Source organism: Rattus norvegicus, chromosome 15, assembly GCF_021556685.1.
Source record: "Rattus norvegicus strain SHRSP/BbbUtx chromosome 15, alternate assembly SHRSP_T2T, whole genome shotgun sequence".
In the NCBI taxonomy this organism is placed as follows: Eukaryota; Metazoa; Chordata; class Mammalia; order Rodentia; family Muridae; genus Rattus; species Rattus norvegicus.
The window spans coordinates 54,597,860-54,612,718 of record NC_141548.1 but is presented as its reverse complement, the minus strand read 5'-3'; the positions used below and the strand labels follow the sequence as shown (position 1 = coordinate 54,612,718).

Genomic DNA, 14,859 nt, shown 5'->3' with positions numbered 1-14,859 from the left:
GCTCAAGCTACACCCAGTGTAATACAGTCTCCTGCTGGATGAACACAGCGCCAGCGTCATGTCCGCCTGCACGCTGCCATGTTTCTTGCCATTATCAGCTCGTGGAAGCTGATCCCAGACTGCTCATCTGTGTGGCCTCCAGATCTTGTGACTTTCAGTACAAGTAAATGCTTTTCTTTCTTCTAACTTCTTTGGCAGCTGAGGCAATACTACAGGTTACGGAAGGCTGGTTGTTTTTTTAAGAAAAATTTTTTTTGTTAACAACTCACTCTTTTTTCCATTTTCTAAAGATTACACTTTGGCTGTCCTCAGACACGCCAGAAGAGGGCATCAGACCCCATTACAGATGGTTGTGAGCCACCATGTAGTTGCTGGGAACTGAACTCAGGACCTCTGGAAGAGCAGTCCGTGCTCTGAACCGCTGAGCCATCTCTCCAGCCCCCTTATCATTCTTGAACCTCATTAGTTTTTATCTTAGAGTGGTCAGAAGGAGCTCCCAGCTGGTACACATGTCTGCCTTTGAATTAGTCTGGCACTTTTTGAAAAGCTGTTGAAGACATGTTTTCACTGGGTAATACTTTAAGGAGTATCTGCCTATAGTCCTTACCTGTCTTACAACCAGGTAAAAGAGAAGGAGGAAAGAGCATCCAAAGATGACCTTATACACAGAAAACCTAAAAACTACACACATACAAAATTAGAATAATTTTAGCAAAATTCCATAAGCAGGCAAAAATAAATGTTTTGTTTCAAGACAATAAATAAACAACCTAAAAAGGCGACAAGTCCATTTGTAATAGCACCAAACTGAACAACACACAGAATACTAAACCAAACTAAGGAGTTTGATGCATTAAAAGCCATAAAACATTGCTGGAAGAAATTGAAGACACACAAAACATGGAAAGACACTGGCCCAAGAGGTGTAATGAAGTCTAAATAGTCCGATGTTCCTACTAACCCCAGCAACCTACAGGCTCAATGAAATTCTAGGGTCTTCTTTTCCCTCCCCTTCTTCCTCGTCTTGCTTCCTCTTTTTTCTCCTCCATCTTTAAAGTCATTTGCAATCTTGATCGCAATCGGCAAAACAGTCTTGAGAAATAAAAGGCTAAGGACCTCATCTATCCTGATTTCAAAATACTATCGCAAAACTCTAATGATCAAAACAGTATGAAGTCAAGTATGGAATCACACGCCTGAAATCATAGCATTTGGGAGCCTGAGACAGGAGGAGAGAGACTGAGTCCAGACTAAGCTAGATAAATAGACCCTGTCTCAAGAAAGATAGTGTACACTGCCATAAAGACCAACGAAATAGCATAGCAGGCCCAGAGATCCAAACATCTCTCCTAAAACTATAAAAAAAAAAGATTTGAAGACCCAAACATATGCCCTGGAGCAATGTGTAGGAGAGTTTTATGATATGAATGTGGTGACGATTTCTTACAAATCATACCATACCAAAAACATAAGAAACAGAGGCTGTAAAAAATGGGACTGTATTAAACTTGAAAACTTCTGCACAACAAAGAAAACAGCCAGACAAAATGAAAACCAGCCAACAGAATGCAAGATACTTGGAAATTATAATGTGGGCAAAGTACTGAATATTTCTCTAAAAAGATATACATACGGACAAGTATATAAGACTTAGTGACATTAATTTATGGAAGCATAAATCAGAACCACCACAAGAGGCCTGCAAGATGCTCACACTAGGTAAAGGCAGGCACAACCAAGCCTGACAACCTGAATTCGAATTCTAATATTCACAAGGTGGAAGGAAGGAGGCATGCACATGTACACACACACACACAGAGAGAGAGAGAGAGAGAGAGAGAGAGAGAGAGAGAGAGAGAAAGAGAGAGAGAGAGAGATGACAGTAAATGTAATTTTAAAAATTCTATAACTCAGTCTCACAGTAAGGTTTCATTTTACATCCTTTAGAAAAGTCACTATCAAAAAAATTAGAAAATAAGTATTGGCAAGAAAATGAAAGAATAGGAATCCCGTAGCAGTTGATGAAAGACAGAGAAAACATTCAAACAGGTTTCTGGCATATGATCCAGTCATCTTGTTTGTACATATTCAAAAGAACTGAAAAGGAGAGAAGGAGGGAGGGAGGGAAGAAGGGAGTGAGGGAAAGAGGAGGGGAGGGAAAGAGGAGGGGAGGGAAAGAGGAGGGGAGGGAAGGAGGAAGGAAAGAGGAAAGAAATTTTAAAAAGAAGGAAGGGAAGGGAAGAGGAGGGAGAGAGGGAGGGAAAAGGAAAGAAATTTTAAAAAGTATTGTCATATATTACCCATCAAAAATGAATTTTGAAGACATTTGAAAAATGAAATAAGTCGTCACAAAAATGCAAATGCTACATTTACACAGGCATCTAAATAGCCAAACTCTGAGAAAGAATGCTAGCTATCACCTAGTTAAGAGAAAAGGAAGTATTCAATAAATATAGTTTCAATTTTGCAAAATAAAAAGTTCTACAATCAAGCTGGGTGAGTTGGCACATCCTTATAATACCAGAACTCCCTAAATTCTAAGAAACCCACTTTACATAGCAAGTTCAAGGCTAGTCTAGATCTTGACTCAAAAAGGGAAGTGCCAGAAACCAGTGTCCAAAAAAATTATAAACATATATATATGTACATGTGTGTACATACATATATGTATATGTGTGTATATACATATATATGTGTAATATGCATCCATAGATGGCAAACTTTGAGTCATTTGATTTGACCATGATTTTAAATATTGACAAGTAAGAAGCCCTCTAGATTCCAGAAACCTGGAGAGACCCCTTCTGGTTGTCAGTGTTCTGCATATTGTCATTGGATGGGAGCAGAGACAGGAAGACAGTGAAGACCGCAACACAGAAAGATCAAAAATGGGGCATTGCTGGAAACAGTCAAAGCTTCATGTTTATGCAGCTCGCAGCCTTGCCCTGTGTCTCTTCATCTGACTGCTTATTGCTTTTGTCCTACGGCTATAATACGTGTAATCATTAAGTACAGCATTCAGTATAGTTCTCTAAATTGTTCAAACTAGAGAGGATCAAGTGTGGCACACGCCTTTGTCCCAGCAGTCAGGAGGCAGAGGCTGGTGAACTGAGTTCAAGGCCAGCCTGTTGTACAGAGTGAATTCCAGGAGAGGCTGTACAGAGAAACCATCTTGAAAAAATGAATGAATGAATGAATGAATGAGTATTTACACTAACAATGTTATTTTCAGTTTCATAAACCTAAGATTTTGTCCCTCAAGAATTCTTGCCTTAAAATAAGTTGGATTAAATTCTAAGATAAAGATGTACTTAAGAAAACTTAAGGAAGGGCTGGAGAGATGGCTCAGAGGTTAAGAGCACCGGCTGCTCTTCCAGAGGTCCTGAGTTCAGTTCCCAGCAACCACATGGTGGCTCACAACCATCTGTAATGGGATCTGATGCCCTCTTCTGGTGTCTAAAAACAGCTACAGTATACTCATATAAATAAAAAATAAAAAAAAAATAAAAATAAAAATAAAAAAAAAAAAAACTTAAGGAAAACTTTTGGAATTGCTTTAGTATCTTTCACACATCTACTTCAGGCAAAGCCAAAACTTGACAGCCAGGTGAACCACTTGCTCAGCAGATTATCGAGTTTTATAAAGAAGTAAAATAGCAAAGGTCATCTGATGAGCTCGATTTCTCAGGACGAAGGGAATACCAAAAGGCAGTCGGCAAAGGCAACATCTTACAAAGTGCTACAGAGGGTAAGACAGTGTCTGTCCCCCTGGCACAGCAGCTCCCAGACACGTCTGCCCAAGGATTCTCGTGTGTTGCTACCAAAGCCCAGTGCAACCCCAACTAAAGTGTAATCGTGACAAAAGGAGCCCTGGAAGCCCGGTACCCAGCCCAAGTAACCGCAAACTCGAGTCTCCTGTCTTCCTGCCTGCTTCCTCAGGACTGAGATTATCAGCATGCACAACCACACCCAGCCATGTATACTACTTCAGTTCAATCAAAAATTACTTTGCTCTCCAGCTTTGGCTGCTGAGCGACTTTTTGTGTGGTTGGATTTCAAACCTACACCATATCCATGCTGTGAGCACAGAGCTGTATCCTCAGTTGCTGACTGATTTGCTTGTTCAACAGAGACCTATCCATGGGATCTCCCCAGAAAGTCGGTCATACTCCAGAAAGCACAACCAATTCTATTTCAATCTAAGGAGATAACACCAAGACCTTTAATTTGCCAGCCTGGAGTGCAGAGGGAAGCTCTGCCTCAAACAAACGAGCAAACGATTTCACTATTAGTAGTATTTTCAATCTGAATCACTACAAATGCATTACTTTTATAACTGAAATAAAAGCATGTTTCCATTAGTAAGAAAGACCCATATGCTTAACTGAATATTCAAATTCTTAAAATGAACTCAAATTTGATCTTTCTCCCAAACGCTGTGCCATATCTTAAGTAACATATATTCAGTTTGCTACACGCACTACAATCAAGATGAGCTCTTCTGGGCAGAAGCTGCAGTCCTAGAACCTAGCAGCTGAGGCAAAAGGACCCTGCAAGTCTGAGGCCAGTATGGACTACAGAGTGAGAATGTTGCAAAACACCTTTTTAAAAAAGAAAGAATAGGCACAACAAGGAGCTCCGTAACCCAGTGCAGGGGGAGCCAGGAGGGTCCTGAGAGCTTGCTGATCTCCAGATTGCCCGGTGGGCACATGTCCCATGTATGCCTGTGCATGCGTGCACACACCCACAGGTGAACACACACACTCACCAACTAATGAATTAAAAGTAACAAAAAAAACACTAAAGTCTCTCTTGGTTTGTCCAGACATTTAATAACTAACAAGAGGACAGGTACTGACTGATGTATGCCAAGTGAAGAAAGAATGTGTAAAAGAATCAAGCAAATGCATGAAACACAACCTCTGCAAACCTTCGCAGTTAGACTACTGTGGTATAATTTCTGAAATAATATACAAAGCTACACTATACCATACAGGAAAAAAAAATACGTTTAAAAATCATACTGGGTGGAGCTTTGCTACCACCTAGTGTCATACCTCAAGAAACACTTCTTTATAAAAATTAAAAATTGTAAGGTACTTTTATTAACCAAATATTATTGAAAATTTTAACTGTAGGAGGAAAAGTATCATGATATAGAAAAATATTGCTTTTTAAAGGCTGTTGTATAGAAAACTACTTTATGATCCTTAAATTTTGTTACTCTAAAGCACAGAATAATAATTTTCTATAGCAGTCTTTGCCAGGACTTCCAAACATGCAGAGCACGCTTCAAACAAAAGCTACTTCACACCCACAGCAGCCCTACGCACTGTATCTTCAGTCCATCAGCTTTGTACTAAAGCGGATGCCTATGTTCAAGGCTACAATTTTGGTTCCACAAAGAGAGGAAAGAAAGCAGGACTAAAGCTCCTTGAAATTCCTTGTTCCTTTACAACTACTTCATTTATACTTAACATCACCTTCCGCTCATACCAATAACCTAGTAAAACATAAAAACATAAACAAAACAAACATAAAATAAAATATACCCATAAGTAAAAAAAAGAACAAAATGCCATTTTTAGTTTATTCTTTCTTCTTTGGTAAGACTACTTTGCAATATGAGAAACTAATTTTCTCCGTCCATTAACCCAAATGTAATCTCCAGAGATTTCAGGTATGTCTAAAGAATTAATCACTTGAAAATTCCATGAAACATAATTACAGTGGAATTCCCCTAGAGATTTTTAAAAATTATATTACATGTCAAATTTTACCACATTATTTTTCAAAACTGACAAATTCTCTGTGTGAGTAATGGATAATACTTCTTTGTCTTCAAGTACATAATGTTCAGTCTCTGAAATTGAAAGTCATATGTAAATCTTGGTGTGTCCTGTCTACAAGTACTCACTTGAAATGACCTCTCCATTGTTATTGCAAAGTAGTATTCTCTCCTGGGATATTTTCGCTCACAGACCAAAACTTGATTGCATATTCTGCCCTTTGCTCCAGTTTGCTTGGTAATCAATTTTTGCCCAATCATCTGTGAGGAAACAGCTTTTGCTTCTTCTGGACTACAATAAGAAAAAGAATTCAAATTCTTCTGTTCTCCAATTGAGAAAAATCTACAGCACAGCTAAAGCTGAGTTTTCAACAATCTGACAATTTAAATAATGGTTCTTCTTTAAGAAACTATGACTTACGAGAAAACAATCTTCACTCCTCCTTTGAGGCCACTTGTAAACGTTCCTTTTCCTCTGCCGCCAGCTAAAACCTGTGCCTTTATCACAACATCCTTTGACCCTAGAAGGAAAGTATGTCTGTTACACAGAAAGCAAGGAGTCAGATGCAAGACAGTATCTTATTTAACATGCATACTAATAAGTGTTATTAAATAAAGTCCCATTACCACGATGTCTAAGACTGTGGCTTTCCATATACATAGGTTTTCTAGATTTGAAAAGCAAAACATTCACCATATAAAAGGTCTATCCTTTTAAAAGATTAAGCACTTATTATAAATCACTTTTGAAATAGTATACTGAAAATATTTTAGCAATTCCCAGACTAGCACTTTGGAAGATATTAAAAGCACAATATTAAGACTACAATGTTTTCTTAAAACTTCCCAGGGCTGGAGAGATGGCGCAATGGTTAAGATTTCTTATTGTTCTTCCAGTGGAGCCAGGCTCAGTCCCCAGGACCCACATGGTGACTCAGACCATCTGTAATTCCAATTCCAGTGGTTCAATGCCTTCTGCTGTCCTACACAGGCACATATGGAGACAAAAACACCCATACACATACCACACACACACACACACACACACACACACACACACACACACACACACACACGTGTGGTATATATGGGAAGAAACCCAGTCTCTCTATCCAAATGTAAATTTGTGTCATGTGACTGTTGAATCACAAATACTCCTTCAAACAGGACTTGAGACTTGGGATAAGGGTATGACTTGAAATCATTCCAGACTGGACTGATAGGGCTGATAACGCCTTATTCCCACCAATAACAACAAATGCTGTTACTGCACACTGTTGAGCAGTACTTAATAAGAGTCAGAAAGATAGGCATATAAAAGAATCCCCAAATGCTATGTTTAAGTCACTCATATAGTTTATAAATCATCATATTATATATCTTTCTAATTTACTGTACAAAACTAACAAACTTGGGGCAGGGAAGATAGATCAAAGGGTAAAGTGCTTAATTTGTAAGCATGAAAACCTGAGTTCAGAGCCCCAGCACCCACATTAAAAAATCAGGCACAGGTGCACAACTATATACACAGGTAAAACCCTGGAACTTGCTAACCAGCCAACCTTGCTGTGTTCAGTAGGTGACCCTGTCTCAAAAGCAATGTGGAGGATTGACAAGATGCTCAGTAGGCAACATTTGTCACACAAACCTAGGGACCTAAGTAAATTCCTGGAACCCACAGGAGAAAACTAAAAGGTTGTCCCCTGGTTTACACTTACACTTACACACACACACACACACACACACACACACACACACACTGCACCCAGCGTGGCACAATCATACCCATACCTCACATACATTATACAACACACACGGGGGAGGGGAGAGAGAGAAAGAGAGAGGGAGGGAGGGAGTGAGAGAGATGCACTCACACAAAAAAACAATAACCTTTTTAAGTGGAGAGCAATAAAGGAAGACACCCAATACTGACCTTTGACCTCACATGCGTCCACACAGGAGCATTTCTGCCCAGACCTAGCAAACTGGATAGTTAGTCTAGATTTCACTCACTATCCGTAATGAAGAGTAACACCTCTTCAAAAAGCATTCTCTTGTCACAAAGACATGCATAACTTCTGATCCCTCTCATTCTGCCTTGCCATCCTGGCAGTGTGTAGTGTCATTTACCATATTATGGCAAAAGCATACAGGGCCTCATGCTAGTTGCTATACCTCGAGCACAAAGTCGTCTCTGGAATATGGCCACTTCCATATAAATACATATTCGAACAGACTGAAGATGGACACTGTAGTATGGGAAAAGTCATTTCCATTACAGAATAAGTAATCAATGACTGAAATAATCAATGGGTAATCAAATAAAAAGTGAACTAAGCTGGGTGTTGTGGGACTTTAATCCCAGCACTTAAGACTGCAGAGGCAGGTGGATCTCTGGTCTGAGGCCAGCCTGGTCTACAGAGTGAGTTCCAGGGCAGCCAGGGATACACGGAGAAACGTAGTCTCAAAAAAACAAACAAAAACAAAGCAAACAAATGAGCAGAGAACTATAGCATAAAGGATTACTACAAAAGAATACTTAGAAAATGCTGTAAATTAGCCGCCATTGAAAATGCTTACTACCTATGTCAGACTTGATCCTAAAGTTAGTCACGGTAGTATTTAAGAACAAAGAGAACAAACACTCCCACAACTAGAGAGTTGGTCACTCCTTCTTGGCTCCAGCTGGGCACCTGCCCTGGCCATCATTCTTCTCACCTGGACAATGGAATATTTAAAGGAGTAGTCAATGAAATGATACTCTACTCAAAACTACTTCAAACACCCATTTCAGAGTAAAAGCCACAGCATTTATAATGGCCTACAAAGCCATAGGGCTTAGTCTGTGTCCTTTAGCTCCTGCTCTTCAGCTACAAGCCTCTCATCTGGCCCTCCAGGCACACCCTAATCTACCTGCTGTCCACTCATGTTTCTAGGACTCACATGGCCCCAGGCTTACTTATGCTGACTGGCCTAGCTAAGAATGCAATCTTCGCACCTCTGACCATTTCCCTTCTCTGACCTACTTTTCTACCAGACTCATCAACTTCTAACATAATACATTCTTCTCTTCTGCATATCACTTGTGGCTTGGCTTCCCCACTAGAATGAACCTCCAGGCAGCCGAACCTTAACTATATTCATGGCTATTCATAAGCTACTTCAGAGTTCCCAAGACACATCTTGATGAATTTTGAAAAAGGAACATGTTAAAAAATCTTGAATTCTCATAAAAATCAGAATTCTCATAAATCTAGACTATTTTCCATTGTTCTTGAAAGACTCATAACTGAATATACTAGAAGCTCAGAAGTGCCTTATTTGGAAAAGACCATTCCCACAATAAGTCAGACTCTGCCATTCATTAGTGTTATGAAACTAGTAATAAGGTTATTAAAGGTAATTTAAATGTTAACTTAAAAACCAACAATTTCCTTAATCAACAAGTAGCCTCTGGGACCAGAAGACAGGCAGTGTCCAAATTAAAACAAAACTCTTATTCATTCTAGTTCTCCTGGTTATCTAGTATTTTAGAAATACTCATTTACAAACAAAGATGTAGTAAGGGGAGAAGAATTAGAAAATTAAGTATGAGGACAAATGATTGACATAGTTGAATTAACTCCATTAAGTCATGCAACAAATCCCTTACATGGCAGACAGCACACAGGTCAGTTACAACATCGAGAAGAAAGCCTGAGCCTTTCCCCTCAGGGCTCACAGTGCCGTCCTCTGTTCGTGCCTTCATCTTTCAGTATTTCCTAACAAGAACAAACGCTCTCTAAGCATAAGACCTTTGAGTCCATAGGCTCAAAGTCAGGGCTCCCAAGGCTGGAGAGATGACCTGGTGGTTAAGAGCAGTCAGCGCTCTTGCAGAGGACCCACAACAGGGAGCAGTTCATGACCCCCTAACTCCAGTCCCAGTGGACCCCCGGCCTCTTCTGGGCTCTGCGGGCACCTGCACACATGCGGTGCACATGGACTCACACAGGCCAATACACTTTTTTAAAAGGAACATTTCTTTTAAAAAGTCAGAGTCCCAGCTGCCCTTTACAGATCTATAAGTCCTAATCCACAGACATTTTCAGAATACAAAATAATTATCTCATTTTTTAAAAAAGTTTTTCAATTATTTTTTCAAGAAAAAAAACTAAACAGAAAAACTAACAATTTGGAAACGGTTTTCTGATTTCATTAATAAACAAGTTAGGACTTGCTGCCATGGGCCATATACAAACTCAAATCCCATTCATTCAACTAACAGGCATTTCACTGAAATTAGTGAAAACTTTTGTTGAATAATCTGAAAATGTTTTTTGATTACAATAACAATAAAAACTGTAAATAAAGTCAAGTCAAGCAAACAATGGCCATCTCATTCAAATTAATTTACCTAGGAATATTCTCATTTTTAAGGAAAACTCATATTTATAGCTAAGATAAATGAGATTTTAAACACTTCTTAAACTTTGTGTGAAATATTAATAAACACAAAGTTCACCAAAGCATATTTAAAGTCAATCAAAACTGCATCCAAGATGACCGCCTACTTACCTACACCAAACAGGCAGGACTTAAATAGTACTACACAGGAAACAGTGGACAGCCACTACCGTACTTCATTGTTTTCATACTAAATTGTTTAAAATGTAAACTTAAGTGTATTTCCTAGAATCAAAAACTGCTTAAGATACTCCTACAAACTCAAATTAATGAAAGTTATTAAGGATTGTTTCAAAAATAAAAGTACTGGTGGAGCTGGAAGGTGGCTCAGCAGTTAGCAGCACTGGCTGATCTTCCAAGGGCCTGGGTTTAACTCCTAGCACCATGGCAGCTCACAACTGTCTGACTCCTGTTCCAGGGCTTCTGACACCCTCAGACATGCAGTCAAAACACCAATGAACATAACATTTTTTTTTTAATTTTAAATTAAAAAACTAGATAATATTGCAGCAAATGTTTGCAACTCCTGAACTCATTTAACAAACACTAATATGCATTGATTACTTGGTTGCCAGGCATCTTTCTAACCTTTGGGATGTATCAGTGAACAAATAAAGATACAACAGGGAACTTAGTCTAGAGTTCACCTTCTTCATTCTCTTGCATCCACTGGGAGCAAGGAAGTAAGTCCCACCCCTTTCCATACCACATAGAAACAGCTAAGATTTCCCTTCAAATTTTTCCTAAAACAAAAAATAAACAAACAAAACAAATTCATCGCAGTCACCATCCTTTAAGCTACAAAGTAAAGAGAATAACTTTCCCTTAAGTCTGTTCTAGCTAAAAGGAGGGCTTCAGCATCCTACCACAAAGATAAATGATTCCTAAGTCACTAACAGTACAGCTCAATATCATCTTATAATAACTGTAAAGTCTCAACAATTATAAAAGTCTACCTTCTCAGAAACAAGCCACATCAAATGTGGTGGCCCAAGCCTAATCTAAGCATTCTAGGAGGTAAAGACAGGAAAGTCTGAGTTCAAAGTCATCCTTGGCAATGTGAGAACCTTCCTCCCAAAATATATAAATATCAAATGTCATCGAACCAAAGGTAAAGTTCACATCTCACAGAAGTGTCTGTGTCAAGGTGACTAAGGTGTGTCTAAAGTACCTAGCTTTTTGGCGATTGCATAAGCTTCATCTGATGACTTTGCAACGAAGCCTTTGGGGACAGAGACGCCCGCTTCTTGCAGTAATTCCATACTCAAGTATTCATGCAGTGAGAGACTCCTCTGCTGCTGCTGCTGATGCTGCATTTGGAATCCATGCTTGTTAAACAATCCAGAACTTCCCAGAGCCTAAAAAAGAATTGGAGACACATTTAAGTATGACAGTGGCAGGTTTTTATCTTTTTGTTGTTGAGAGAGAGAGAGAGAGAGAGAGAGAGAGAGAGAGAGCAGACCTATTCATATCTGGTTATAGAGTGCTCAGGTCTCCATAACTACAACAAAAGTGCTACATTAAATCAAGTAAACACAACAGAGTAGCTTGCTCAATTATACTAAAGCTTAAGGGTGGTCTACAGTTAAACATCAAATGTTACCCTTGTAGCTTCTGCTTCCTCCTCATCCATCCCTAGTCCTATCTTACACCTGGGCTTTATTATCATATCTCCATCAGCCTACAGGAAATACCTACCTAAATGATAACTTCAGAGGCTCTAAGGCCAACCTCCTCCACCAAACTGATTCCCAATTGTTTTCTCTATCCTCCTCTGAGATCTGTCTGGCATTGGATATGTGATAGCTGAATATTTGGTACCCGTCCACACTTCTTCCAAGAGAACATGGCAACCACAAACTCCTGCCCTTTTCACCCTGTGTTGAATATTCCTTCATTCTATTAAACATTTAAAAAGCACATAGGAACTAGACACAGAATGATGAAATTATCCTCTACTGATGAATTTTTTGTATATTTGCACACAAGGACACTCAGTACACAAACATGCCAGATGGCAATAAGAACGAGAAAGAGTGCTCATACAGAGAGAAAACTGAAACATCAGAATTATGACCAAAAAGCCAAAAGGGCAGTTCCAAGAGTAAGTGTTTACAGTCCAAGTGTGGGGACCTAAGAGTAATCCTCAGAACCCCTGCAAAAGTCAAAGTTGCCCTCTGGCCTCCCATGCATGCACAGTGGGTAATTCTCACATACATCCCAACACATGGACATTTTAAACACACACAGACACACATTCTTTTCCTTATTCAACAAAATGTCAAGGAGAAATGTCTTCTATACCTTCCAGCTAACTTTCAGCATTCTGCACCAAGGCCACATCTCAGGAAGCACTCACATCAGTTACATCTCGAGCATCTGTCAGAGTCTAAGCTGAACCTAAAAAATGTTGAAATACCTGTCTTCCTTTTTAAAGACTCTCAAGGCTTTCAACCTCAAGGCAATACACAGAACAAATAAGCCACAAAGACCTCCCAAGGCCACACTGACATCTGACTCTTGAGCTTTATTTAGCTGTCACTTCCATTACTTCCGAAATCCAACACACCAAACATAATTCCCATCAAAAAGTAGAGTATCAGAAGAGTTCAATTTGAAGAGCAACATACAGGAAACAGATATGGGTGTCTCTGCCAGAGCACTACTGATACAGATGAAGATGCTTGCAGCTAACAGTCGGACTGAACCAAGGGACCCCAATGGAGGAGTTGGAGAAAAGAGTGAAGGAGCTGAAGGGCTTTGCAACCCCATAGGAAGAACAACAATAGCAAACAACCAGAGCTCCCAAGAGCTCCCAGGAACTAAATCACCAACCAAAGAGTACACATGGAGGGACCCATGGCTCCAGCCACATATGTAGCAGAGGATGGCATTGTCTGGCATCAATAGGAGGAGAAGCCCTTGGTCCTGTGAAGGTTTGTTTCCCCAGTGTAGGGCAATGCCAGGGTGTTGACGTTGGAGTGGGTGGGTGAGAGTGAGAGCATCCTCATAAAAGCAGGAGGAGGGGTATGGGAGAGGGGGGGAAAGGGGATAACATTTGAAATGTAAGTACATAAAATAAGAAAAATAAAATTGAAAATAAAGAGCAATATAGAAAGTCTGTTCCTTGAAATGAGTTCTTAATCCATAGCATCAAAATGAAAACTGTTTCTTAATGTGCAAATTCATGAACTCCATTGTCTACAAAACCAGAATCTCTGAAGCGAACACAAAGAAATCTAAACTAGTAACAAACCACTTAGCTGAATCTTAAGGATGCTAGTTTAAGAACCTCTAGCCTCACAAGCCAATCACTTAAACAGTAACTTGTTGCTAATTCATCTAGTTAAACGCTGGCTACGGTTGACAACATGGTTCAGTGGGTAAAAGTGCTTGCCATGAAAGTCTAGCAACAGGGGTTGGGGATTTAGCTCAGTGGTAGAGCGCTTGCCTAGGAAGCGCAAGGCCCTGGGTTCGGTCCCCAGCTCCGAAAAAAAAAAGAAAAAAGAAAATCTAGCAACTAGAGTTCAAAACCTCAAAACCACAAAAGGTGAAAGGAGAAAACTCCACAAACTCCACAAAGTTGTCCTGTGAACCCCATGAACACAGAGTTTACACACACACACACACACACACACACACACACACACACACACACATCCTGTGGAGAGTGGGATAGGAGAGGAGAAGGGAGAGGAGGAGGGGAGGAACAAGAAGAACATGAACAAGAACATGGAAAAATAACAAAAGCCTGGCTGCCATCTCATTAACTAGCTCAATACCGTGATTCAGAGTCACCCCAATGTTAAGTCAGCAACTTCCCACTGCTCTGACGTCTCTCTGCTGACCTATCCCTAGATAATAGCAACCGAAAATAAGTCTAATACCTACCTAAAGGCAAATATAATAACATTCACAGCAGGCTTACTCATTAAGACAGAAAGGTAAATGCCCCAATTGTTTACCAACGGGTTAAACTATAAGTATTTATATAATTCATGGGGGGAGGGAGGGGATTGGTCACACATCAGTGAATTAAAGTCACAAGTGTAATTCTGAAGCAAAGATGCCAAAGAAAAAGACTGACTTGTGTGATATTTTCTAGTTTCTATTACATCCATGTATGTGTGTGTGCACGTGTCATGGCACATATGAAGAGGTCAAAGTCAACTTGCATGAGTCAGTTCTCTCCATGATGTGAGTCCCAGGTTCCAACTCAAGTTCAAACTTGGGGCCACATATCTTCACCCACTGAGCCACCCTGCCGGCCCCTGTGTTCTCTTTTTACACACTTCACACTGGTAAAACTCAGCCTGTGGTGGCAGAAGTCAGAATTAGTGGTTACTTTTCAAGGGGGTATTGATAAAGAGAGGGACAGGGCTCTCTGTGAGCTGACAACTCTACCAGCCTCATCTGAGTGGTGTCTTAAAAGTCGTACAAACATAAAAATCAATCTAGCCATTAAATTAAATCATGTATTTTATTGCACATAAACTATACCTCAAAATAAAAATACAGGTAAAGAAAGTACCTAGAAAAGACTGTCACACTAATTTTTAATGTTTCTATAAGAAGACAGTGTGCCACTAATGTTACAAATGTGAATGCTGGGGCTGAGCTGCCTCAGC

At 39.7% G+C, this 14,859-nt stretch overlaps 1 protein-coding gene across 1 annotated transcript in view; it reads right to left on the bottom strand.

The window, feature by feature from the left end:
* Sucla2 (succinate-CoA ligase ADP-forming subunit beta) overlaps nucleotides 1-14,859 on the bottom strand; it is a 52,809-nt gene that overhangs the window by 33,460 nt on the left and 4,490 nt on the right. The window contains 3 exon segments of the mRNA NM_001108387.2: nucleotides 5,918-6,080; nucleotides 6,210-6,309; nucleotides 11,403-11,589. Of these exon segments, the coding sequence (NP_001101857.2) occupies nucleotides 5,918-6,080; nucleotides 6,210-6,309; nucleotides 11,403-11,589 (450 nt within the window).